Raw genomic sequence first — 27,971 nt, forward strand, 5'->3', positions numbered from 1 at the left:
ACAAAGATCATTTAAACTTTTAACTGAACAACTTCAAGGAAGACAATCTGCAGGGAATTGTTTAAAGGCGCAGTAGGAATGTGATATGCTGTGGGTGAGGACGCATAACACACCCTCCTATCCAGAGGGACCCACCCCCCCCCCCCCCGACCCGCATGAAGGACAAACAGGAAGGCGGAGGGAAATGTTTCTGTTGTATATTAAAACAAAAATAACTCAAGTCAGATGTTGTGAATACAGTTTATGGTTTACACTCTTTTCACTGAGCTGTCACAGCGGAAGTGGGTACCATAACATTTAAAATTCTGATATCTTCTGCTCACAATATGGTCTCGGGTGGGTAGACAGGTATTTTTATTTTGGACTTTTGACAGTGTTGAGGGGACAAATCCTCCTGGAGCCTTTTCTGTTTTTCACGTGGCATCAATGGAACATTCAGCTTTTGGTTTCGCTTATTCTCAAACTGGACTTTAGCCTCTGAACAAAGTGTCTGTAGGCCACTAACAATATGTATACAATACGTGCCATAATGTCAGTCAGAAAAGGTCCCTACAAAATCTGAACAAACAAGTAAGATATTTAAAGAAAACGCACCCTCAGCTGACCGTCTCTGCTCGGGTTTCCATCTGTACAAATAACAGACTCCTTCAAGTCTGAAGTCACCTCATCCTTTGAAGTTACTGAGAACAACAGACTTCTGCCAGCCACAAAAATCCGTATGCAAACCCCACTTAGACACTGAAATCCGGTTGAACAACTCCTTCGTCTTTGAACGTGTGCCGCTGCTCCTATCGTACAACAAGAACCAATCAACTGGAACTACCACAATAGAAACCATTATGAATCCGTTCCTTCACAAAACAGGACTTTCCAGTGAGGAAGGATATAAAAGTACACGTTAATGGAGCATGGCAGCGGGTTTTAAATGTTATGCACGTATGTCCTACAAGGATGAATGAATGAGTTTTTTTTTTAATTGGACTCAGTATGTACTCATCTCACCTCTCGTGGAACAGCCTAGAACAGGCCCGTTGATCCGGTTCCCCTCCCCCTGACTATCGAACAGCCGACGAGCCAACGCATCCCAAACGCTTACACACACACACACACACACACACACACACACACACACACACACACACACACACACACACACACACACACACACACACACACACACACACACACACACACACACACACACACACACACACACACACTCCATCATTTGAAGGAGAGACGGCGGAAATGGATCATTTTTGGGGTTTATACTGCGGTTTTCTGAAAAGTACATCACTGAGTTTCAAAGAAGATGCTTTCATCATTCAGTCTTTAATGCTTTTCATTCACATGACCAGAGATTACACTTTAACTTACTCACTAAGAAAAAAAGGAAGGACACTTACCACTACGTCAAAACATTTCTGAACAAAAAGGGAACTGAAGTAAGCGTTCTTAAGTTTAACATCACTCCTTGTGTACATTTACAGCCACCTCATAAATCGGTGCCCTTACTTGCACCGTCTTTGGCCTGACGGAGTCCGTACAGCCATTTGATTACTCGGGCGTTCCGCTCAATGACGGAAACACCGTAGGGAACCCGCTGTGGGGCGTTGGAGGCATCTTCCTCTTCCTCCTCCTCTTCCTCTTCCTCGGTTCCCGCACACTCGGACCCCGGAGCGCTCACGCTGCGGAAGCGGGCCATGGACACGATGTCAGAATTGGATCCGGTCAACTGGAGCTCTGCCGGGTCCAAACCGCACAGGTTGAAGAAGCGCTCCAAATCCGTCCCGGCCCGGGAGCACCGGTCGCTCATGTCCGATTTGGACCGGGTCAGAGACGGACGTTTCCTGGAGCTGGACGAGGACAGTCGGGTTATCGCCGGGGAGTGAGGGGGGAAGAGAGGGAAGCTCGGGGGGGACGGAGCAGGGGCGAGGGCTTCGGCCGGCGCCGTGGGAGAATTGTCAGGTTGGGGCGGAGCGACCACGGGCCTCAGGGTGGGGGAGGTACCTGTCGCCGCCGTCCGCGTGTGGAAGAGACGCAGGTGCGAAGCAGCCGGGCGCAGTGGGAACTGCTGTGAGGGCAGCGGTATGGGCTGAAGGGGCTGCCGCATGTACTGGGGGGGTCGGCAGGGCGTCCTCACGGGGCTCGCCTGAGGCATGACGTCCACTCTTCGTACCATCCTTGCGGCCGGAAGCCCAGAAGAGAGGGGGCTCTCCGCCCTGGCAGGTCCAGCGGCCTTTAATCTCACCTTCGCTGGACTGGACCAGTCCGGACGAGGGGCGGGACGAGGGGCGGGACGAGGGGCGGGACGCGGGGCGGGACGCGGCCTTTCCTTTTTCTGTGGGGCCCCTGCTGTTGAGGGGCAAGGGGAGCCGGCATCCAGAGCTTTAACGTCCTCCGACACGCTGCCGTCATTTACGCCACTGATCAGGTTGCTCAGATGCTCCAAGTCGAGCTGAACTTCTCCCGGCTTTGTTTTCGTCTGGGTGGGGGTCTTCCTGGTGGGCCGCATTGCGGCGCCGGGGTTCGGCGGAGGCGAACGCGCCTCCTCAGACCGGACCACCGGCTGCGGTTTGCAAAGAGCCACCTGACTCTTGACGTATTTAGCCTTGTCTGCCTCCAACCTCTCCACGGCACTCTGCTTCGGTCGGCCCGCTGCCGCTTTAAACTGCCGGTAGAAGTCGGGCCCCACCGGCCCTTTGGGCCGCAGGCGCGGCGGCACAGCATTTGTCGCCGGTTGTCGGAGTGGTTGTTGTTGGAGAGTCTCCAAAGGCATCTTGTGAAACTAGTGGTCTTACCTGTCCTTGTGCACTCTCTGTTCAAAGCTTTTTCTTTGGCCACCCTGAAATAAATCTCCCGGTTCTGCAGAAATTGAGATCAGCATCTCAGGTGAGGTTTACTTGGCTGGCATTCGGACTTCCTGTGTGGAAAAGAGACACACCAGTCAGGACACGGACAGGCAACATTTAACATTTACAGCCACCAAGACGCAGCCACTCGTAAACCCTCCCCTTCCATAAAGACGGCAACCAATCCCCCTGCTGGAGGCCCTCGCGATTTCATTTGCTGCCGACGCAGACGGCTCCGAGCAATCCGCCTCAGTCATCCATCTCGCCGTAGACAGACACACAATGAAACTGACACTTGATTTTCAGTAAGTAGAATGCCCACTGAAAAGAGCAGAAGTCTGTGTGTGTGTGTGTGTGTGATGGGGAGGGGCATCAAGACATTGTCTGGAGGCAATACAGAGCTAATCTCACACACACACACACACACACACACACACACACACACACACACACACACACACACACACACACACACACACACACACACACACACACACACACACACACACACACACACACACACACACACACACACACACACACACACACACACACACACACACACACACACACACACACACACACACACACACACACACAGCTGCTACGGGAACTAGGGCTCCCCATCTTTAAATAAAGCAGCCAGTTGCCCTGGTTTGAGGCTGGCTCCTTCCTGAACTACAAGCATCTGTAGGTTAAGTTGTAAAAACAGGGTTGCACTTAAAACCTCCAACTCTGGGGAAGGTCACAGCACTGAACTTGGTTAGCCCCCCACCCCCCCCATTTGCTCTTCTGTATATACTTAAGATACCATGTGCTTTTAAATTAGTCTACAAAAGTCAGACTGTAACATTCTCTACATATTTGCCATTCCGCCCCGAGCCGGGCCGAACTCCTGCCGACACAAGTGGGAACCTTTTCTGAACCTCCACTCCACTCCACCTGAAAGTCTGCTGACGCACAAAAGTAAAGTAAAGCTCAACAGCACCGTGATGTATATCATTAGAGAGGTAAGCGGGTGGCGTGTTACCACGAAGCAAAGAGGAATGTCTAGAGGTGAGTCAGACCCACAAAAATAGAGCCACTAAATTGAATGTCAAGTTCCAACATGTTCTGCCATGCAGAGGAAATGACAAACATGGAAACAAAAACCAAAAGGTAGGCCAGACAAATAACTAAAAAAACGTCCCACATGGACTGAAGGCCTCCACCGGTCTTATCCTGACACACTCGAGCCCTGCTCCTATGGAGGTGTGGGTTAGCTGTGTACCCAGTTTGGATTCTTTTATTTTGGCCATTTAGACAGAAAACTCACCTTGACAGCCCCCTGTGGATCTGCTGAGCCCCTCTCCAGCCTCCTGTTAAGCACGAGCCCACTGAGCTGTTCCTCCTGAGGAGAAAGGGTGTGGAAGTGTTTGAAATGTGCAGCAAGCAGCTCGGGGCAAACCTGTTTGACAACTCATGTGTGCTGCTGCTCCTGAGCCCGCCCCCTCCCCGCTGATTGGTCCGCTCGCTCTCTCACAAGGAAGCAATCGGGGCTCTTTGTGGTCACGTGACGCTGCCATTGTTTTCTTTTGCTGCCAGCGAGGTGATAAGGAGTCATAGCTCATCTGCATCTGCTGACAAGCCGTTCAAAGGTCTACGCTGAAGGTTTCGGTGTGCGTGAGGAGTGGATTAAAGTTCACAGCAAGACCAGGACTTTAGACATATTTATTATCAAAAGAAAATTGTCTGACACAATCTGAGAAACAGAAATGGAAGTTATGATCCCTTCCCTTTACCCGAGATAAAACTAGAAAGAACGGAACCCTACACCAGATATATCAAAATATATGACTTTATAGACTTTTTAAGTGTTTTTGTGGTTAAAGACATGAATGTATATAAAGTTTGCAGTATTAATTTTGGACCCATATAATAAATGTAACCACCAGTTTGTCTGGCCATTAAGTATTCATACCTGTAATAAATTACAGCTATATAAAAATTGCACATAGAATGGTTACAGTAGTGTTAAAATAAGATATAGTTAATATTTTATTTTGTAAACCGCGCTGGAGGAATGAGGCGGCGGTTCTCGCGGCCACTTGTGCTACTGTGAATTTACATATGTAAATGATGGCGATGGGAAGTAACATTTCCCTTCAGCGTTGCGGCAGTTTGTGTTCAAAGAGACTGCGAAGCAACGCCGAGTCCTTTATTTGGACGTTTACCAAACAATTATCACAACACGTTCATCACTTCTCACAGGATTCATTCTCTACAACAGAGCATCTCAAAAAGGCAAACAAACGTAAATACAGTTGAGTTAAAGTTAGTGACCTTTGAGGCTTGTTGTGCTTTCTAGTAAGTAGTCAGTCCGGGACACTGGAATGAATGAGTTCTTCTGGTCCACCATCATTTAGAAAATAGCAACGCTGTTATTTGAGGTTGGGGCTTAGGAGATGGCACAGTTTTTATCTTTGTCCTTTGCGCCGAGGCTGTGAGCTCTTCTCCGCCTTATGCTGCCTCTCAGTCCCCAGTCTCTCTGCCCCTCCCTCTCCTCGTCTCCCCCTCCGTCTTTGCCCTCCTCGGGTTGCTGCTTTCGTAGCTGTGGGGGCAGAGGTATGGGCTGTCCCAGGAAGAAGCCCTCTTCCTCAGAGTCTGAGGAGGAAGAGCAAGTGGAGCAAGGGTCGTCGTGTCTGCACTGGCCCGGCTGCAGGGTCAGCGAGGAGCGCCTGGGGTGCCTCTCCGCCCCCGCGTGGAGAGCAGGGTCGGAGGAGACGTGACAACGGCTCCACCCGCGCCGCGGACTCCGCTGGTGGTAGGAGGATCCGTCTGGAAGGGAAAATGTGAGTGATGAGGAAAAACAAAAAACAACTCGATACCCATTCATCTCTTTGGAAGCCCTTTCTCACCCAGAAGATCCATCTGCGGCGGGATGCCCTTTTGGAGATGCAGCCTGCTCCCGAAACCTCCCCCCAGCTCATCCTCCTCCTCCTGCTGCTGCTGGTCCTCCTCCACCTCCTGCAGCTCCGGCCCGTCTTCCCCCTCGTCCTCCTCAACTGAGTAGCTGCTGCTGATTGGTTCTCTGAAGCTGACCCGAGCTGTGCCACTGCGAGACAGCGGGGGCGGAGAAGCGGACGACCCCTCCGGTGGTTGGGGGAGGTTTGGCTGGGGTGAGTCCGGGGGCATCGGGTCGCGAGACTTGAGGGGCAGAGGAGGTGGGAGGACGGACGGGTTGTTGGGCGGGAGAGGCGGCGAGTTTTCCTGTGGCAGAAACACTGCAGCGAGAAAATCAAGTAGTAGTTAATACACAGTGAGATGAGATTGTACAGTTAAAGAACAATGGTACTGGTTTGTATTTTGATACCTTCCATCACTTGATTTGTCTTCTCCACCCAGTTCCTACAGTCTTTAGTGGAGGTTCCCCTTGAATTAACGCCGGTTGCATTTCCATTCATCTCTCCCTTTAACTGAAGGTCTCCGACAGAAGAGTTCCCCGGCAGCAGACTGTAGTGCGGAAGGTCGCTGGGCCAAGACGGACCCAGGCCGTTTCCTAGATGGATGTGGGGGAGAGGCGAGTAGGAGCCTCTCGGATGAGGCTGACCACTGGGCGAAGGCAGTCCATTTTGAACTGGAGCAGTGCAGTTGACACCTGCGAGGAGCAGAACAAGTCGACGGGTGAGAGGAGCCTCACAGGGTATAAAAATAGATCAACATCAAAGTATGACACTAGTGTCGCATCATCACCTCTGTTCTCCACTGCATAGTGAACGCAGTCTTTCGCAGGAGCTACAGGAGAGTCGGGGCCCTCTAGTGGCTGCAGGGGAGAGCCACACTGTGGCCGCCGCTGTTTCCTCGCCATCTCGCAGCGTCTGTGCTGCGGCGGTTTGCTCTGCAGCGCCGAGTCACAGGAGTCGGAGTTGTTGGGGTCCTCGCCCAGCGAGCAGGGCCTGGAGCAGAAGATGAGCCCCCCTCGAGGGAGGAAGGGATGCCCCAGCAGAGGCAGGTGGCAGCGGGCGCAGCAGAAACAAGACTCCACGGCGTGCCAGTGCTGACCCTCGTACGTCATCTGGCCCTGATCGATACCTTAGAGGAAGTTATTTCATGATTATGACCAGTCATTAGAAGTTCTGCAGCTTTGATTCTTTCGATTTTTTAATAATCTGAAGACAGAATTATCTCCTTTTTCTTGGGCAATTAAGAGTAGATACGTACAAACAGATTATATGTCTTCAAAAGAGTAGTTACGAATGTAGTCAAACACTACATAAAGCCATCTGTTACCAAATAAATAGTGGACAACGTGTATAAAACCCCCAGTAAAGGAGTCCCTTTAGATGTAACTCGGTACCGATGTGTTCTCCGCAGGTGTCGCAGGGCTCTGCGTACTGGGACTCGTAGCAGGAGCAGCAGTACGGTCGACTCTCTCTCATGATGTAACGCTGACCGCCCAGCGCCGCCTCGCACTCAAAACAGCAGAAGTGCTTCATGTGCCAGTGTCTTCCTTCTGCCTCGGTACATTCATCCGCCAGAATAATCTAGGATTGAGACACAACAGCAAAAAAAACGGAGAGGGAGACGGTGATTTCATGGGCGCAGAAGCAAACCAATCAGCTGTAAGTGCTGAGGATTTGGGTAAGGGAAAAAAAGGGCGCCCTTTTGAAGGCTTAGTCATCCTCTGGGTCTACAGAACTCTTGTAGGTCAGTCGTGGCAGATCCATTAGTCGACTATGTCCACTAATCTCTTAAATCACATTGAGAAGTCATTTCAAACAAGCAGCGAACAACAGAAAAGCCTGCAAATAGCCCTCAACTTCTCGCTGATAAGGCACATGATCACACACAGGCCAGGATGAATCTCCGATGCTTCTTTGGTCAACACCGGGTGAGAACAGTCACCTCGTCACAGGCCTGGCAGCGCGGCTTCAGCCTCTCGGCGTGGTGCCGGCCGCAGTAGATCTGCCCCTCCTGGAAGAAGTAGATCAGATCGACCAGCAGCTCGCTGCAGGTGGCACACTGGAAACACTGAGGGTGCCAACAGGTGCTCCGCTCCGCCCGACTGGCAAACACCGCGATGTCTCCGCCGCAGATCTGCTTCTCGCACTGGAGGAGAAACAGATTTGGTGGTGGCGTGGTGAGAGTCAGATGCAACCTTCAAAGGAATAGTGAACGTAGCAGGTTGCACAGACACTCATCTCATGCAGCCCTGTAGTCATTAAATCAGCGTTGTGGCCCCTGAGCTACGCCTGCACCTACTCGCACCGGAACTTTCTCCAGCATGGCCCTGATGGACTTTAATAAGCTTTCACTTGCCAGCATTAAAGGAAATAACTTTTACATGGACGCTCAATGAGGGTTGATGGTGAATTTAGTGGATTGAAGCAATAGATTCCTCAGTGCGTGCTGTATTAACTCAGAAAGCAGCTGTAAATTATCATGTTCTTCTTTCATCTATTGCGCCGTTACATGACTGAACAGTGAAGTAGGATGCAAAGAAGTGTGTGTGTGTGTGTGTGTGTGAGCGAGAGAGAGCGCTAAAGAGAAAGAGGGAAAGGTGAATTGCTTTAATTTACTATCAAGACCAATAGGACCTTCACAGAAAAGATGCATGTTCCTCTAAAGTGATATAAGGATACTGTCGTCTCTGAGCTTTGTGTCGCCGCCGCGAGGGAGTCTGTTTCTAGCCATAAAATAAAAATGTTGCTCTACCTGTTGGCAGATGGCTCCCGTCATAGTTACTGGGAAGAGTCTGACGACGCCTCGGCCCAAGTTCTCTCGTTTCCTCTGCTGACTGAACAAACGCAACTCCTTCTTCTCCTCCTCGTCCAGAGTGTTACAGTATTGGGACTAAAGGAAACACACATATTGTTGTTGACATATTGGGCAAATTGTTTCTAAACATCATTTATTTCTTAAGTTCACAAGGACAGGATTCTTATTTGTATTTTCTAGCAAAATGTATAAAGTATTTATTTTATAAATGCCTTTAGAGATGCCTCATTTTATTTGAAATAGTTTCTTTATAATTTATGAAAGGGCATTAGTGGAACACTGAGGGTGTTTTTGAATAATCCAAAATTTGTTTTGCATTGTGTACATGCGTATTTAAATGATTTTGAATAAAAGCTGAATATAAATGCGCCAAATTCTTCAATAAATAACAATAAACCAATGCAAATCAGATTTATAGGTTAAAATAGCGAAACAAATCCAAAATGTTTGATTAGAGGAAAAAAATAATAATGTGGAAACATAAAATGAGACTGCGGCTTAGAATGATTTCTTAATTGAACATTTTTGATGTGGACGTTGAATATTAAGCTCTGAATCAATAATAACAACAACGAGGTATTATCGCACTGTGATTCCACTGAGTGATACCACCAGTCAGCCCACCAGGAGGCGGAGAGACTGAAGCATCCACAGTGGCGGCGCTGTCACCTCGCTGTCGTGGGCTGGAAGCTGGTGCAGCAGTTGTTTGATTCGGTACCGCTCCCCTGAACTGTTGACGTACGGCACCTTGTCCTCCGGCAGGCAGCTGAAGTACTGGTACACCTGTAAGAGTGTGTTCACGCCAAGAGCACAAGGAGCCGTCTATTCATTCAGAGAGAAATTCATTCAACCGCAGGCCTAAAAGAAATGCCCCCCCCCCCCCCCCCCCCCATCGTTACGTAATCGGCCGCGTGAGTACGAACACGTCCATCGCTGCCGACTGTGCGCCTGCCCTCGTTACCTGTTCGGGCTTGAGGCCGGGCGGGACCCACGCGTACTCCTCGGAGGCGCAGCCCGAGTCGTCGTCGGAGATGGAGTGTCTCTGGAAGTCCGACACCAGCTTCGTCATCATCTTCTCCAGCTGGCCCGGCACCGAGCGCACGGCGTGCTCCTCTCGCACACACTTGCAGTGGACGCAGATCTTCCTGTGGAGACAAAGGTCGGCCGTGAGCTTCGTCAACTGGGGACTTTTTTTCTCGGGTTCCCCCGGTGCTTCTGGTTCTCAACGGCGTGGCATTGATAACCAAGAAGGTTTCTTATGTTGGGGGGGGGGGGGGGGGGGGGAAGTCTTTTCTTCTATAACGAGCACAACAAGTAAAAAACGTAATGTTCTTCCTGATGTTAGTCAGTCTGCAGCAGACAGAATTTCTCCTGCCTTTCCAAACGCAGCGCTGACACTTGACCTGTGATCTGACAAAGAAATCTACCTCAAGGAGAGAAGTCGTTTGGCTGAATTCTTCCCACCGGGCTTCACATTTAGGATCACGTTTGTTCGATTCATTCTTTCTTTCAGCATTGTCCTGGTTTTTCAGATGCATTTGACAAAGCAGAGAAAATACATGAACGTATTGGTTGCGGAAATAAGCAGGATGAAGATCAGGTAGGAACAACAAACCCGAAAAGCAGGGCTGTAAAAGTAGACTTGTAACTTTCATAAAGACACTCCCACCTCTTAACCGTGTCGATTATCAACACCCTGCTTTAGACATTATGGCGCGGCTCACAAAGTCTTGAGTGAAGGAGACTTCTTGCAGCCAAAAAGTGACAGAAACAATAGTCCTTCACACACTGTGAATGAAAAACGCCGTCTCCAGATGATTTTACACTACGATACAGTGTTATTGACAGTGATGATCAGTAATGATCTGGTTGTCACTGCGGTTCCTGCGTCCCGACAACACGCCGCGGCCAAACAGGCCCGGAAATGAGGTCGGCGGCATAAGCCGCGGGCCGCCGATCCCGCGGCGCTGCAGAGAGGGAGGAGGGGGGCGGGAGCAGTAATCCCCCCCCCTCACTCAACCCCCCCGTGTCACACCCCGCTGAGTCCTCTCCGACTCCTCGGGACAATCCGTGCGGAGATGGTGCACGCCTGCCCGGGGAGTCGTTGCAAAGCGCCGCTGGCTGACCCGGGGGGAGGGGGGGGGGGGGTGCATGTCGCGCAGGCTGCCGAAGCGCGGCCCCGCGTGCGTTCCGTCTCCGCTGCGGTTGCATAACAGCCTGCCAGCTGGCACTTGTGGCTCAAGTTCACAAGACACAAAGCTGCTTTATTCCGGCACCCAACATCCCCCGACCCCCCCCCCGCACTCGACCGAAAAGCTACAACGCACACACACAAGTTCTCCTCTTGACTTCAGTTCGTCCCAAGGTATCCTCCGATAGAAGAGAAAGTAAATAGAAGTGCTTCGATGTGACCTTATATGACCACGATCACAAAGCCTGTGCATAAATATAACATAACATCAATAATAGTAAACACGGCAAGTCAGCTTAAACTCATCAGGAATCTGACCCCAGTCGTATCTGACTGTGTGCGTGTGTGTGATGGACAATGTGAGCAGGTAGGAGGACACAGCCAGACCCTCACACGCTGGGACAGATGGCAGATAAACCACGTCCCACCCTGTACATCCCCCCCCCCCCCCCCCCCCAACCAGCAGCCTCCACATGATGACAGGATGGGAAGTTTAGTTTCCATATACGGGCAGTTTAAATGCTGCTAAATATACAACAGCCAAAATGAAGGCGCTACAAATAAGCATATTTTATAGTATAATAGACTTTATCACTGTCTTCAAAAACACACTTCTCTTAATTTTCCTATTCTCTTAATCGTGATTTCAGTCAACCTAAAAGCAGCAGTAGGACACGCAGGCCTGATGTGCCGAGCCCCGTCCCGATCAATTATGTGACTCACGAGCCTCTGATGTAATGTAAGCTAGGCACATGTAATGCAAAACACAACAACTTATTCTGTGGTCGTCATGATAATGAGAACCGCAAGCTGTAAATGTTTCAATCACCAAACTGCGGTCAGATTTAGAGACGAAACAATACGTCGATTCTCTGAAAACCTCAATATATTTGTTTGCCCCAAAATGTGTTCAAAGTTAGTACTCTGTGAAAATGGCACTACAATAGGCCTGTGATATTGTTAATATCCACATTAACGTTTGAACAACGTTACCATGGGAGTGAAGAGTTTTTAATAACGTTTGATTTAGCACAGCCCGATCTAGTGGATGCATAACGCAGCCCCAGTCAAACGTTTCACTGCAGTATCTTCTATGCGCCTTGTGATCCGGTGCGCTCTATATATGAAAATAGTTCTAAAATTGGCGATTTATTGAAGGTGCGCCTTGTAATTCAGTGCGCCGTATAGTCGCGAAAATACGGTAGTCAAACCGTGAGAAAAAAAAAAAACAGCAATCAACCTCTAAAATGTAATCGCTGCACCCTAACGTTGTTATTCAATTTTATTTTTCACATTAATGAGGTAAACTACGGAGGACGGTCCATGACGTCCACGAAGATGCCATCTAATCCTCAACCATCAACACCGACTGCACACAAAGTCCTAAACCAGAACAGATGTGTGTACTAAACAAAGTATAATCACAAAGAATCTTCTCCCAAACACACACACACACACGCACACACATCTCTCAACTGAATGACTGTTTTGAGCTGCTGGTCCCTCTAATCCCGTCAGACAGAGAAGTACCGTTGGTCCATTACCTGCTGCAATCCCGACAAATGAGTCCCGGCCGACATCCGGACCCGCCGCTCCGTGAAGGTTTGCAGGCGGGGGGGCGTCAGAGGGAGCCGGCTGCTGCTCGGGGGCTCCCCTCCATGTGCTTCATTCCTCTCTCCGCTCGGCCCTTTTCAATGTCCCCACCCCCCCCATCCTGAGTCCCACCCTCCTCCTCAAACAAAAGGCCCCAAACACAACGCTCCTTTTTTAAGTTTACTTTGAATGTTGAGCTCAAGAACACAATTAAGACCATTAACTCACTCAGAAGATGTGACGAGTCCACGCGCTGCGACTGATTCACAGCAGATGCTCAGCGTTTATTAATCATAGAAATGAAAGTGGAGCAGATTCTGAGCGAGGGGGGGGGCACCGCGTGACAACAAAGTGTCTCCGGGTGAAACGGCGAGCAGACGGCGTGACTTTCGGCCCTCAGCAGAGTCACGACACACACAGCGCTGTGGCTCATCCGGCTCATCGGCTTCGGGTCTCTTGTTTTAATCTATTTTTCTTTTTTTCCACGTGGCTTTTGGGATTTTTATAGTAACAAATGATCAACGCTTTAGTAGTGATCGCCACGAGGAAGAGCAGCAATAGATGGTCGGTTCATTTATCAGTCAACAGACAAATAAAATAGGAACTATTTTATTTGCCAGATTATAAACTGAATATAAGTTCTTCTTGGACTGATGCTCAGTCAAAATAATTCATAACTAATCTTATAAATGATTGTGAGTGAACTCTCAGCCGTTTTTAGAACAACTTCCTTTCAACCAGCGAATCTCGACCCTGTTTGTTGGGATATCCACACATGTTGTAAGTCAGTATACAGTCATTAAAAGCAGATAATCCACAGCTGCAAATGGGTGCTTCTGTAATCATTTCTAACCCACTGCGGGAGGCAAAGTGAAGGCCTCCTTAGATCTGATTTTAGGACACAGATGGGCCTTGTCCCACTAATTAGTGACTGAGTAATCGCTGCGTGGCAACCCAGACAGCGAGGAACACTTTGAACACTTTTGAAGCGTGGCGGGGACCCGCGGGTCAAAAGTAACTCAATTCGCAGACGCACCATCTGCATCTGCCCCCCCCCCCCCCACCTCGGTTTAGGCTGTGCCTGAGAAGGCTCAGGATGAAGATGGATCACTTCCCCTCTCGGCGAGCATTAGCAGCTGAGGGATCATCTCGTCCATCAGAGGGAGGTGTGATGGTAAATGGGTTGTTAAGGAAGATGCAATTAGCTTCGGGACTCTCGGGTCTCAAAAAAGTGACCCCCAATAAATCTCAATCTTTAATCTCTTTCCGCGTCCCGAGCGGGACGTTTCTCTTCGTCGCATCTCCCCGAAGGCAACGCTACGCGGGACACTGCGGACAGGCGGATGCGCACGGAGGGCTTCCACCCAAAGGTGGAGAGCAGCACACCTGTTAAAGATTACATCCCAACATCTGAGCCTTTGTCTTCAGCTGGGACCTGAACGAAAAGATACAATTACAGTCTTTTGGTTACATGAAACACGCTTCCTGCGCCTATATAAAAAAATCTCTCCATCACAGATGCAGCAACCATCTGGGGTCCGTTTTTTCCTCTTCACTGATCGAGCTGTGTGTCAAATCCGGTGAGTCTGGATCCACTAAACGCGACACGTACATGGAACTTGACTCTTTGCTTCCTCTACGCTGCTTTGAGCAGGGACTCATCAGGACCATTGTTAATCGTCGAAGATTTTGACACTACGCATAGAAATGTCCCAATTTAAAAAGAGGGAACGCGGCCGAGAGACAGCGGGGGAGACAGAGGGCGGTTATGAAGTGGTCCGGAGGGCTTCTATCACAGCAGCGAGGCCTAATCTTATTAGTGCGATGGTCAGGATTAGAGTAACCAAGAGACCAAACCAGCTGGAGATTCTCAAACGGACTGAAGGACAGAGAGAGAGGGAGAGAGGGGGGGGGGAGTGGAAAGGTGTAAGACGTGCAGTATGTAGGTCGAAATTTCAATTGTCTGGTGCCTACATTTGAAATAATTAAAAGCTCCCGTTTGCTGCAGAGACTCAGAGAGACTGCAGAAACTATTCTAACGGCCCAAAACACAATATGGACGATAACGTTTGTCCTTTCGGCTGAGCAGTTCCAGCTGAACTTGTGCACACTGGAGTCAAGAAAGCGCGCCATCGACCGGCTTCGCCACGGGAGGAACGCTTGCTGCGCTTTCGCCGCCGCGGAGCTCTGCACACGTCGCAGGCCGGACTCTGCTCTGTGGACCTTCTGTTTATCCCCAGGAAGATGAAGTCAACGCCGACTGAAGGCAGCTGCTCCGGTGGCAATTGCCGGAGCTTAACGGCACTCGTGACCCCCCCCCCCCGAGGCTCTGATTCTTTATCGGCTCTGCGGGACGGCATGTGGCGACCCGACGGGGCCGCGGGCCGGTTGTCTTTTAATGTGTATCTGCACTCAGTGTGCACACAGAACGCCGATAAGCTGATATGCGTCGAGGCGATGTTAATGGACGTATGCATGCACACGCACACACACACACACACACACACACACACACACACACACACACAGTTTCACTCCTGACGTCTATTCTTACACATCCATCACATAGCTGCTGTGATGAAGAATGTAAAAAGTGTCAAAAAGCAAGATTCTTTTAAATGTTTAGCTTAAAACAAAGTGGCGTTAGAGTTGTAATCCTATTACATCTTTCACGTTTAACAGCCTGAAAAAAAAATGTTTTGACCCCCCCCCCCTCCCTTCTAAGTAGCTTATTATTATAAGGAGTTACGCAACATCCCAAGCGAAACAGGGGAGCGCGCAGCTCTACAAAAGGTGATTACACAGAGGGAGAAAAACATTTCCTGAGGAGCCAAAAGGTGCTCGAGACACCGAGACATCGAGACATCGAGACACCGAGACATCGAGACACCGAGACATCGAGACACTGAGACATCGAGACATCGAGACACCGAGACATCGAGACACTGAGACACTGAGACACTGAGACACTGAGACATACCTCCAGCCGTGGACGCGGAAGCCGGGGCACTGATCCCCACAGCGCATACAGGGCTGCCCTCGGTCCGGGTCCTCTTCATCCTGCTGAAGAACAAAAACAAGACACAAACTTCAGCTCACACCGTGGAGGCCCCGGCTCGGAGCGGCCCCGTTTTGGGGGGTGAACGTTGGGCCGCTCTTGCAGATTTCCCGCGCGTTACTCGGTGGCGCGTGTTCATCACAATGCCACATCGCCACGTCGGTCTCAGCGGGAACCGGCAGAGATGTGAACCAGTGACACTTGGAAGACACAAAAATCCATCCATCCAGAATTCTGCAACTAAACAAACCCTTTTTTGCTTTATCAGTCGTCAAAGTGAGCTGCAGCCCCATCCAGAGTTTAAGGGGTATAGCGTGTAACGATGGGCCTACAGTCTCTAAAGTGCACGCTCAGCAGTGTGACGACTAAACCAACGGCCTCATGGCCAACTTGTTTTCCAATGCGCGTGTGTGTGTGTGTGTGTGTGTGTGTGTGTGTGTGTGTAGGAACAGGCCTCTTTCTAGCGATGAGAGGAAGGAAGCGGACACAGGATGAGAGCTGCACCTTTTCCCTCCCCATGTAGTCACTTGGTCTACACTTTCTTTTCCCCCGGTGACTTTATTCTACAGCACTTCTTATCTTCTGTGCTTACTGTTGACACAGAACATTTTCACCTCTTTATTATATGTTTTGCTACATTCTGAAGAGATTAAAGTCAGGATGGAAAAAATTAAAAAAACATCAGGATTCTTTGGTGCTTTTGTTTTCCATTCCAACATTTGGTGAAAAGGGAAAAAGAGCAAGACTCCATATTTGCTGCTGCTGTCGAGATTTGAAAATGAAAGGGAACATAGTGCTGATTTTGAGGTTGCTGCTTGTATTTTGGGATTGGAGTCAAACGCTGAGATGCAGAATACACCCAGGCGCCGGCACAGTTTAACGAGCACGGCAATAAAAAGGCAGATATGTGATACAGCCGGGTCGGGTGTACCTGTGTGTACCTGCTCAGCCGTGCCCTCTCCAACCACAAGGCCTCACATGAAGCCGTGCACCGTTCTTAATGCGTTATTAGAGTATGCTCATCCCACTGATGGCTTCGGGTGGTTTCCGCACTGAGAAAATCATCAACTGGGAGCAATCAGCAGTTCCCTTTGCTGTACTTTTGATCTCTAAAACAGTCTTTAAGCGCTATTCAAAAATATTTAATGCGAGTACTTGTTTTCCAGGATTGAGATATGAGGCCATTTGCCAAGATGACGGTTTCCTGAACTTGTGGATTAAGAAACGTCGTCAACAGGCCCAGGTACGAAAGGTGACAAGATGAGCTAATTCAAGCGTACGGATGATTTCTGGGTGACTGGACCTTTCAGATGTTATTTCCTCATGCAGTAGCTGTCATTTTGACATGACGACTGGATGGGGGGAGTAACAGCAAGCGTTTATACTTTAGGGACCAAGGAAAGCTATAATAACTTTCCATGCAATAACGATATATATAAATATATATATATATATATATCTTCATGTTTTTCTCGTCATTTTCTGCACTCTTTGCCCTCTGTGATCATTTTTATAGTAAAGACTATAGTCACTAAATAGATTATTACAAATAAATCTTGATTGGCAAGTTCATATCACTAATTAACCGAAAACAGATGTGGCCACCTCTGGCCACCAGAGATGAATCTCTTAATCGGAGATGGAACACCTCTTGTGAGGGTTTGCCAACATTAGATCAAACTCAGCCTGACTGATTCTAAAACTCTAAAGTTTAAAGTTAGGCACCGGTAAAACGCGGCATAATGAAAGTTAAGGAGTAGAAATTCTGAAAAAAGCCTAAAATGCAGTCGTACACTTTAAAACGAGGTCATATAAAATCCATCTGTACAATCCAAACTTTCCTGTATTTAATGCATTAATAGTGTTGGTTCTTCTGCACTTTTTTAAGGAATTCCAAAAAATAAAAATCCAGGCTGTGGCTCAGCTGGTCTCTCACAGAGCTGCAGTAAAGCTCGGCGCATTAGGCATCAGGTATCTATCCTCATCACTTCGCTGAAGGCAGCGCCCTCGATTACTATCCCTGCCTCGGCCTACACGGGATTAGGCCGAGGTGACCGAGTATGAACGACCTCAAACCTGCCATGGTGGTCGAGCTCTGCGTTGGATGAATTCACCTGTGTGCACAAAGGGAAATGAAATGAAATTGATAAATATATCGATATATATAACATTCCTTAATGGCTGTTTTGACGGCAACAGAAATAACAACCTTGCAGCTTTAAACATTAGCCTTAACCAGCTGCTGGTACATTCCCTAAAAAGGTGTCGCACCGACACGTGAGCTACACGTCGAGGACACAAGGACAACAGCAAAGATTTTGTCTATTGTGCTGCGAGTGAAGGGCGTGATGGAAGTTTCTTCTGAACCCGAGCGTGGGTAAGGTAAATAAAACAATCACACCGGCTCACATGCTCGCACTTATGGCGGCGTCAGACTTTTCCATTATCAGCTCCCCTCGCGTTCGCTAAGTGGGCCGGCGCGGTTTGATCTCACGCCGCCCTGCGGTCTGCTCGAGGCCGCCACCAAGTAACCAGGGAACGGAAAGCCGAAACCCGTGTGTCCATCGGTGGCTTTTTACCGACATTCACTACGAGAGAATAGATGAACCCCAAATGAGGTGGTTAGGACACAATAAATGTGAGTGTCAGTGTAGGAGCGGGGATTGTAATACAAGTTTGGCTCCTCTCTTCAATGTTGTGAGGGGTTAACCATTAGCAGAAGAGGTCAGAGGTCGGGGGCCGTAGCAGCTTAGAAGCCCCTCTCCTCACCGGCCGGGATCAAACAGCCGCTGCATTCGGGGCTGCCTCAGAAAAACAATGTTTAACGACTGGGGGTTTTACGAGAGTCACTCGTCGGGTCAGACAGTGCATCGGAGTTTTTTGTTTTAAGGTGGCCAGACGGTTGTGACACTGCTCCTTTAATTAGAAATCTATTTTATGAGTGATAGAACACCTCTACACCTTCACGATAGCAGCTGCCTGACACGGCTCAATTTCACAACAGGTCGTTTAACGGATAATTATTTTACCTGAGACACCACGAAGAAAAGATCCTCCTCTTCACATGGAGCCCAATGTCGCTTTGGTCTTGGACTCCAAAAAGTATACAAAGTCTTCTATATACAAATCTTGTTTCATTGTTTAATTTGCAGTATAGCAAAAAATACGTGGTGCTGTTGAAATATTTGTTGTATATGCTTTGAACTGAATTGCTTCATTTTTAGCAGAATCAAATTCAATAAAAGTTTTTAAACGATGATACGTGATGTGGTGTTGACAAGAAGTTATTATTTCAGCCGTACGATAATAATTATATTTATTTAAAATTATATTCCATATTTGCAGCGCAACTGCAGGATGAATATCCCATTAATCCAAAAGAAATTCTTGTCAAAAAAAGTTTAGACTCAATACATGTATCATACAAAAGTGTTTAAGGTACAATTTGCACTTGACATCAGTGTTGAAATATGATTCCAAACTCCCTTTTCGAAGGGGCGATGTAATTGGGTGTTAGAGCATTAAATATTGATGCTATTCATTAATATTTGACTGTTTTCACAGGCGTTAAAGCCCTGACGTAAAGTATTTTAAGACAAGGTACAATAAAGTAACATTTTGAATTTGTAATACTTCTGCACGATGCTGTACTACTACTTTTATCCAGGTAAAATATCTGAATACCTCCTCCACCGCTGTTAAATACTAATACTTGTTCATACAGCTTTATAAATTAAGCTTAAAAGAGGCTTAAAAGGCTTGTATTATGGTCTGGTTTGCCAATACTAGTACTATATATATATATATATATATATATATATTTTCTACAGCAAGTGGTGTGTGAGTTGGATTCACACTGTCTGGATTAAATCCAAGTGTGCTACAGAGCCAGATGTTTCTGGGCCACACAGCTGTTAAGTCTGGTCCGAAAACAAGCTTCATTTGGTTAGTAAGCAGACCGTGTGGGCTTTAAGCAGGACTCCCGCTAGCACATCAACTAACTATCAATGGTTGTTGTAATGAAAACCTCACAAAAGGTAATAAACACGTTCAGGTTACAGTAACCTGCTCAGGTGAGACGCTGTGACGTCATCGGACCCCTCCTGACTCCGACCTGGGGCGCCCGAAACGACTAAAAAAAAAAAATCGAACTTTCCGGCACATAGTTGTAATGTAATGAAAGACACAATACGTCTTATTGTAAGTGTTGGGAAGGAGCGGAACATTCTCGTCATTACCGGAGCAAAAACGTGCAGGCCACCAACACGACGTCCAGGTGGAGGTGGACAAAGTTCCGCTCGAGCCGTTTTCAGTGCTGCACTCGGACAGCCTTCAGGTTGATTTTAAGTCTAACTACTACGGCGAAAAGTATCCTAAAGTATACTTTTGTGTCCAAAGAAGTTGGTAGATAGAAGAGGTTAGCAAGAGAGTGCCATAAGTTTGCGGAGTCATTAGTTAATAGCAGAAAAAAATGGTCACTTACCGAGCGGTTAGATCGTCGCTTTTTAGACCCGCGCGTGAACATGATGTCGGTTGGATGTTAACGACACGATTGTGATTCCAAATGAATAAACCACCGGGTGTAGAGGTGTAGATATTTTCAGTTACAGTCTGTATTGAACAAACTACATGATGTTCCCCCTCAGACTGCCCCGGACTCCTCCTTCGGCCTTAGCTACTTCGGCAACCAACAAGCTAGCCTAAGTGAAAGGACCATTTCCGGCTGATCTTTCAGAGTAAAATACTTCTCAACATCTATTTTCGACATTTCTTGAGCCGACCCAAGCTAAAAATCAAATGGATGTATACCTTTGTATCAAATACGCATACAAATGTTTTCCAGGTGATAATGTTTACTTACAATGTATATATTCTCTGATTGATAACGTAGGCCCTTTTATCATGAAGGGCTGGGGCCATTCTGTCAGCAGCTGGGTATCTTGACTCTTCCTCAGCTCCCCTGCTCAGAAACCTGAACATAGGTAGCCAGCTGTCCCAAGGCCTGATCTTGCTTCACCTAGACTACAAGAACTACATACACACACTTCTTCCCCTACTCAAAACCCCTCCTATAATTTGATACCATGTTAAGTCTTTATCCATCTTAAAGACACTGGAGAACGGCAGAGCATAGGAGTCAGCTTAATATGTATTCCAAAATAAAAATGTCACAGGCGTTTTCGGGAGGAACGTTATCCATAAACTCTTGTCAGTACAGCAGCGTTGACATGGCGAACCAGCCCCAAACAACGGGTTATCGTTCCACAGTTGGTCTTTAAAAGGACATGTGTACATGGGGTTTGTATGATTATTGCAACTGAATGACAGCAAAACCTCCATTGGAAAGGATTTCCTTAAACGCAATATAATCTCAAAAAAAGGAGAGCGGTACAGCATGCATAAGTGTCTGGAACAGAAACATTTCCAATGAGATTAGAGAACCGGGCAAGTACAAGTGGGTAAAGACTTACTAATTATATCTGCAGGCGATGAGATACTGGAGCAAACAACTATGTGGATGTTTTTGTTAGTTTGACTGAATCAAAAACGGTCAACCAATGGGAGAGAGAGAACTTTGATTTAGCAATTGAATTCAGAGGTGTCTTGTTCCATCTAGTGGTCATCTGAGAGAAGACAAGTTCCAGCCCAAATATATCCGTCAATTACGTTCTCGTTGGATAAAGACCTTTGTTAAACATCACGGTCAAAATGTAAGATGAGTAAACTTGAAGAAAAAAATAATTTCTTTGTAGTAACAATGGCTTTTATTTCCAAAAGCAAGGCTACTTTGAAATATGAAATTGCACCACAGACTCTTGTAAAGCATGTTAAAAAAAATAAGGCAACCTTTTACTTGGACAAATAATCACCAAATGGCATGAAACAGTTATAGAACATGTCAAAATTGGAACGTTTACTTCCTAAATTTCAAATGATGTGATTTCTCTTTACGTCATCAAAATAAAACATGTACCAAAGAAACTGGACCCCATTTGCGGACAGTGTAAAATGATGTAAATATAATCTGCACCTTTAAAATGTATTTCATATGTAAGAAAAGAAACCACCTGAGCAAAATTAAATTAGGTAAAAGAAACTGGAAGAGGATACAGTAATTGTAATTAAAATAAGATATTTGCTGCTGATGGTTAGTGGACATCTAACGTCTCCAATAATGCAGATTCAACTCTAATTAGCACAAAACAGTCCAAAGATTGCGGACCACTGACAGAAGACAAGCTGAATGTTTAGGCTTCAAGAGAAGATCAAGGAACTGGTTAATTTAAATGAGGGTCTAAGGCACCGTGACACATGGTTCCAAAGGGCACTGATAAATAACGGAGAACGAAGTGTTTGCAAAGCGGAGGAATCCCTCAGGAAATACAGAAAACACTCAAGAAGAACCTTTTACGATGTTAAAACAAGTCCTTAGCCACCCCATCCAAGTGTCAGTTACTTCTAAATTCCAAATGACACAGTTACCAACAGTCCATTAAACAGCAGACATTTGTGTTAGACAAGCTGCTTGACCATTATTTACTATTTTCCCTTTTTAAATCAGTGGTACATTGAGGTTTGTGAGGGAAATTCTTTGTTGCAGACAATATTGTGTCTCGACGTGCAGGTACAGATGTGCTACGTCGTGCTCCTCATCGACCCCTCCTGTTCTCACCGTACAGTGGCATGGATTAAAGTGTGATCTGTCCATCGTCCTTTGTGATCAACTCTTCCGTTAACTTCTAAACAACTTCATCTTGTTGCTCTGCTGCGTTCTTGGCAGCAGCGCACGTGTCACGGAGTGTTTAAACTCTGTCATCTGTATCAAAACAAAAATGTCAGACGTTGGCAAGTTGTTGTCATATAGAGCATGTTTTATGCTGTATTAATCAGGTAAATATATCTGTGGCACTCACCGGTGGAAGCTGCTGCGTGCTGCCTGGTGCTCTTGACTTCCAAGTAGATGGTGTAGGTGTCATATGCGAACACCAGACCAGCAATCAAACCAAATACCTGAAAAGGATCAGGATCACAGTAATATTACTTCGCAGTAAACATTAACTCTAGTATTTATATATGTCACAAGCAAATGACCAGGCATAAGAATCAGGCGGGCTGGGTTTGCTTAAGCTAAGAGGAAGTTGGTGGTGGGGGAAATACTTGTGAAATTTAAACCACAGAATGACAGGAGCTTTTGACAATTGTTTCACATCTTTTTGGAGCACATGTCATTTTCGGCTTGACTTACTTAGTTACTTATATTTGACAAGCAGTTAAATATTTTTCCCCCCCTTGCATGCACCTAACAACAGTTGCATCAGCTAACTGTTAGCGGGCTAAAGCCGCAGAACTCCAGAGACGGATGTGGTGGGGATGAAGACCCGTCTAACAGCTCGGGGCTGGTCGGCCAGCAGAGATGTTCATGCGGACCTGGCTGCTCCGTTTTCTGGTGACGGCAGCCAGCGTTTGGCGCACCCCCCCCTGCTATAGACCTATCCTAGGAGGGATATCTAATGGACAACCTAAGTACTGCAAGCTAGACTATTATGCAGTTGCAGACACAACACATGGGGTCCCTGGGCCATAGAAGGGAAGAAAGGGATCTTAATAATGGCTATCAAATGTGACTAAAACTAAGAAGGATTAAAATGACAAGCATTTTTATCTAAAAGACTAAAACTAAAATAGCAGCCATAATTAACACTGCCCCCCGAGTTTCTTTTTGTGTGAAATTTTGGCTCCATTTCATTTCCAATGAAGCTCATGTAATGACTTATTGCATTAATAATAGAATTACTGGCTGCACTCTAAATGGATGCCGTGGTGCTCAGCCTAAAATGCAGCCTTTTTTCCAGCTATGATGAACTCAAACTCAAAAGCACGTTTGCAAAATGTCTACCACAACAAGGTGAGGACAAGTCTCTGAACGGAATGGACCTAAAAAGCACCCCTGGACTCGGTTTGACCGACATTGTGAAAAAGGGTCGCGGTCTTTACTGGACTCAAACAGGAAGGAAGCATGAGATATGATTTCAGATGTTCATATTACTCAATCGTGGCTCAGTGACCGTGGAACTTTTTGCGTTCGTTAAAACACATCAAAAACCCTCTAAACATCTACCATGAGTTTCCACACATACAATAAAACAGATTCACTGATAGTAGTTAATGATTGTCAGAACCAGCAGTAAACATGAACCGTTGGACATTCGTTTTTACGGCAGCTTGACTCACCCCCCCAGCAATACGAGCGCCGTCCCCGGCCCCTCCAATCACGTTGATCAGAGAGACGATCAAATAAAGGACCGCACCGATACCAGCACGGAAAAGATCCTGCACAAAAGAGGGAAGACGAGAATGAGACGTTGGGTTGTGCAATGGCGTCTGCGTCACTGAGTGTGTGTGATTGGTGTGGGACAGTAAAGACACGTAGAGGACTCACGCTCCACAGCCAGTTGACCAATAGGAACTGCTTGTCCATCTCCATCATGAAGATGCCGAAGAAGATCATGGCGAAGATCATCTCGCAGATGGCCACGGAGGAGTAGCCGCCAGTGTGGGACGCGCCGTAGCAGATGATGATGATGAAACTGAGCAGCTAAGAGTGATGGAGGGGAAAGAGAGTGCTTGGGGATTAATGATTTGGAGAAGGGAGTAGATATCCCACAGTACTGTATGGTTATGCCAGAAAAGCAAACAAATGCCCAAATTCCTCTCCTGTCATACTTTGATAAATCATCTGAATGCTGAAAAAGATCCCGGTCCACTCAAAGTCGGTCTGACACTGAATCTCTCTGATAAAAGGCCCGTGTTGTTTCATTTACTCCAGTTAGTTTACAATTCAACATCCACATAATAACACTGCACAGTGAGACCACTGGACGGACAATAATGCACTCAGTCAGTCTGTCTACCACATGCTGCTCTCATCTTTAGATTACCAGCACGCATTTGTTCCATCAAGAGCTTATTTTTCCCCCCATACGAGAGGAGAAAGAAGTCAGCGGGCATTCTTCTCGGCCCATTCCACTGAAATGCTGCCAACGTGCAGAAGTCATAAACCGAGGCGGGCAGCCTGCCGCCCTCAACCAGTATCTGCCTGTTTGTTTCCAATACAGCTTTTGTTTGGTGCTGTCAAACCGTGTGGGTAGATGCTTTCAGACAACATGGACATATGACAGCCGTGAAGGAGAGGACATTTTAGAAAGTTAACAGATCACGTCATTAGGCCGGTGTGAGTCGAACAATCGAAACTTCCAGACAGCATCAAGTCTATTGTACTTTTGTACATCATAGAATAAGCATTTTATCTGACGTCGCTTTACAAATGTGACAGTTTGACATACTGGAAAAAGGACAGGGCCACCCAAACAGTGTTCAATAATAGAGAAGAGCTGCCACGAACACATTATCTTCTGATTGTATTACATTTATTATTTTTCCTTCTATGCAACATGTGTCCGAAGTAATGTCCATAACCCCCAAAACATTAAATGAATGCAAATAAAAGCAATGAATACTTTCACATTTGATGGACTGGGACTATTACATTTTTGGTACATCACAACTATAGAATACTTTTCAATAGTATAATTTACATTGCTTATTTTAATTCTTATTTGTACTCCTCTTACCCTGCGCATATTGTATCAACACGACACAAAGACAACCTCAAATCTTCTTAATTAAATAACCTGGTGTGGAGACATTTTCAAATAATCATGTGAAATATAAAATGTTTATTTCATGAATCAGACTCTGACTATAGTGTATATTAAAATACAATGTTTTATTTTTAGCCACCGAACCCTCAAGGGCCAGTTTCAAATCACTTCAGTCTAAATGATACACACATGACGTAAGCAACACAAGCCCTACATCTGTCACTAAGGCTTCCCCTCCCCTCCCATCCCCTCCCCTCACCCGTTACACAAACACGCAGCCAGCTACGTGCATCACTGGTGCATGTGTTCTGGAGACCGGCACAGGCTGCCTCTGTAGAGCAGCTGGGCGGCCAAGGCCCTACACAAAAGCGGCCTTATGCGATCCAGAGGCGACTGCTCTGAGGGCAGCGGCCACTGAAGAGGCCTTCGCACAGGGAAACACCCACTGCAACAAGAGTCCTTCTCAACAAGAAAGGCTGCGAGATGTTGACACCATTGTGGTGTCCACAGAGCTGTTCACAATCAGCATGATGAGCTGCTCTCTTAAAAACTGTGAGCGCTCGGCTAATTATAGTCAGCAGCAACATTGGAGCCGAGAGCTACCGAGTCACACCAAACAGCAACGGTTGCTGGGGAAGTCACTTACTTACATTTAGCAGGGTTTTTTCCCCTTGCACTTTCTTTAGCTTACTTCAGAGAGAAAAAAAAAGGAAAATGCTTCGTTCCACCGCTTTCTTTACTCATCATGAAATGGAGGCATATATTCCAACTGTAATGCTTCTGCCTACTTTACTGCCTTTTTATTAAGACATTCTTCAAAAAAGGAGATCACCTAAAAAAACTATTTTAAGGTCATAAGAGAATGTGACCACTTCATATTCATAAGATTAAAAAGCAGGGTAAAACATTAGCTCATTGCATGACTCATCCGGACTTATCGCTACTGGCTTCACCGCGCTGCATGACAAACTAACAGACTTTACATGGGTGTGTAACTGTGGCCATTATGCTGTTCCGCAGCTTCCAACATGTTCAAGGCTGCAGTAAAATATCCAAAAGGTCATTTAAACTACCATGACGACCTTGCCGTCACAATTTACAGAGTCGATTAATTCCTTTAGATTTTCAATCAACTGGAGGACTCAAACCTGGCTGCTGTGGTCAGATACCCCATTTCCAAATAGAAGGAACATAACAAGCAGTAACGAGTTGTCGTCCTGTTTCACTCCCAGGGGCCTCTCCCTGCACGGTCAGCTATTTCAGACATCCACAATCACTGATGACTTCCTTTAAAGTTTACCGGCCTCCAGTAAAAACATGTGTGACTTATGTGTGATACAACAAACTACTGAGTTTTTCCACTGAAGTGGGAGACCATTGGTGCACGTCACAACAAAGGATGTGTGCTAAAAAAATTCACACATTCTTTATTCCCTTCACACACAGACTGGAATTTCCATTACTTCTGAAAAAGAAAAAGAAAAAAGACTTTACAGTGGGTGGACCACTGAACGTCTGATTGCCTGAGTTAAAGTGTGCCCAATGAGTTATGAGAGCAGAACCTCGCTTCTAAAACACAGATGGACAAAAACATTGAAAGCTACCGAGGGAAAAACAATAATACGTTGTGGCCTGTGCATGGTGAGAATCTGATGAAATATTAGAAAAAAAAAACTACTTGAATGAATAAATTACATACAGAATTTAAGCGAGCCATCTTTCAACAGAGTACACCGCTGGGAAATGCAAATCAAGAGGCAATGATGTGAAAACATCAAGGAAAGTACATATATAGGTCCTCTTGACAGGAAGTGGTTGTATCTTGACAGGAAGAGGAACTCTTGAAACATAACTCCTAACTTGTTATTAGGATTCAAGCCTTGCTCTGATGTTGCCACCACTATGGGTGTAAATAAGTAATCACCTCAACAAAGGCCAGATATGCACGTTATGAGTATTTTATACTTGCAGGAATAATAATAAAATTGCATTTTCTTGTGACCATATTAAGGCTACCTGCCCGCACGTAGTGCGCAGACTAACGTTGCATTTACAAAAAAAACCTCCGAATCTGGCTCGTTGGTGTCAAACGAGAAAAAACTGTGACGCACACTCAACAGGTGGAAACCCCTGACGTTGACCTCTGCTCCCTCACCCCCCTCCCCCGGGACCACGTGCTTACCCTCCCCTAACGAGAAGACCACTGCCTTAACTAAATACCGAAGCATTGGTGACAAAAAACGGCTATTTTCATTCTATCCAGCAGAATGGCGAGCGCGATCAATAACAGACACGAAGTCTACATTGAAATAGGTGAATTTACGACGTGCTAGCTACGCATTCTTACAAGACATGATTATCATAAGCAGGTCGTGTGGGCTAAACGCGACATGTCGCCTTAGTGCGCAGGTCAGTGGACTTACTATCTCCGCTGAGAGGATGAACCCCTTCGGGGTCTTCACGTAATTTTTCAGCTTCTCCAAGCAGTTGCCACCGGCGCTGGACGCTGTTGTATCCGCCATTCTGTAACTAAGTTAACTAAACTTGTCAATTACACAGAACCCTGTGTTTCACGGATAGAGGGTTAACGGACGAAACAACTAAAGTGAGAAAATAAATATTCCGTGTGTGCCTCGCGCTTCTCCCGTTGACCGTTAGCTAGTTGCTTTTTTCGCTCCTTTTGCACTCGGACGAATCAACTTCCCCGTGGAAAAACGTCCTAGTTGACGCTCAGTCCCGAAGAGGGTGTTGCTCGGTGTGAGCGGGGAGGGAGGGAGGGAGGGAGGGCCCCGGGGCCGAGGAGCCGACGGCGGGGCGTTGGCTTTCACTTTTTTCCTTGGGAGGAGCTGCAGTTGATA

General features: G+C 46.8%; 3 protein-coding genes across 3 annotated transcripts; all 3 read right to left on the reverse strand.

The window, feature by feature from the left end:
- Positions 1 to 53: 53 nt before the first annotated feature.
- Positions 54 to 4,333, reverse strand: fam110a (family with sequence similarity 110 member A). Its single transcript, XM_037478565.2, has 2 exons — positions 4,168 to 4,333; positions 54 to 2,923 (listed from the first exon to the last, which is right to left on the reverse strand). Exon 2 carries the CDS (start codon positions 2,777 to 2,779, stop codon positions 1,496 to 1,498), a length of 1,284 nt encoding a protein of 427 aa, XP_037334462.2. The 5' UTR covers positions 2,780 to 2,923; positions 4,168 to 4,333; the 3' UTR covers positions 54 to 1,495.
- Positions 4,334 to 5,035: 702 nt separating this feature from the next.
- On the reverse strand, positions 5,036 to 20,248 carry prickle3 (prickle homolog 3). Its single transcript, XM_037480682.2, has 11 exons — positions 19,935 to 20,248; positions 15,374 to 15,456; positions 9,571 to 9,754; positions 9,279 to 9,392; positions 8,547 to 8,684; positions 7,737 to 7,940; positions 7,189 to 7,375; positions 6,585 to 6,923; positions 6,205 to 6,489; positions 5,750 to 6,115; positions 5,036 to 5,669 (listed from the first exon to the last, which is right to left on the reverse strand). Exons 1-11 carry the CDS (start codon positions 19,974 to 19,976, stop codon positions 5,290 to 5,292), a joined length of 2,322 nt encoding a protein of 773 aa, XP_037336579.2. The 5' UTR covers positions 19,977 to 20,248; the 3' UTR covers positions 5,036 to 5,289.
- Positions 20,249 to 21,193: 945 nt separating this feature from the next.
- Positions 21,194 to 27,967, reverse strand: plp2b (proteolipid protein 2b). Its single transcript, XM_037480326.2, has 5 exons — positions 27,537 to 27,967; positions 23,892 to 24,047; positions 23,684 to 23,782; positions 22,366 to 22,462; positions 21,194 to 22,268 (listed from the first exon to the last, which is right to left on the reverse strand). The coding sequence occupies exons 1-5, from the start codon at positions 27,633 to 27,635 to the stop codon at positions 22,255 to 22,257; spliced, it is 465 nt and encodes a 154-aa protein (XP_037336223.2). The 5' UTR covers positions 27,636 to 27,967; the 3' UTR covers positions 21,194 to 22,254.
- Positions 27,968 to 27,971: the final 4 nt, after the last annotated feature.

This window comes from Pungitius pungitius, chromosome 1 (assembly GCF_949316345.1).
Source record: "Pungitius pungitius chromosome 1, fPunPun2.1, whole genome shotgun sequence".
Lineage (NCBI taxonomy): Eukaryota > Metazoa > Chordata > Actinopteri > Perciformes > Gasterosteidae > Pungitius > Pungitius pungitius.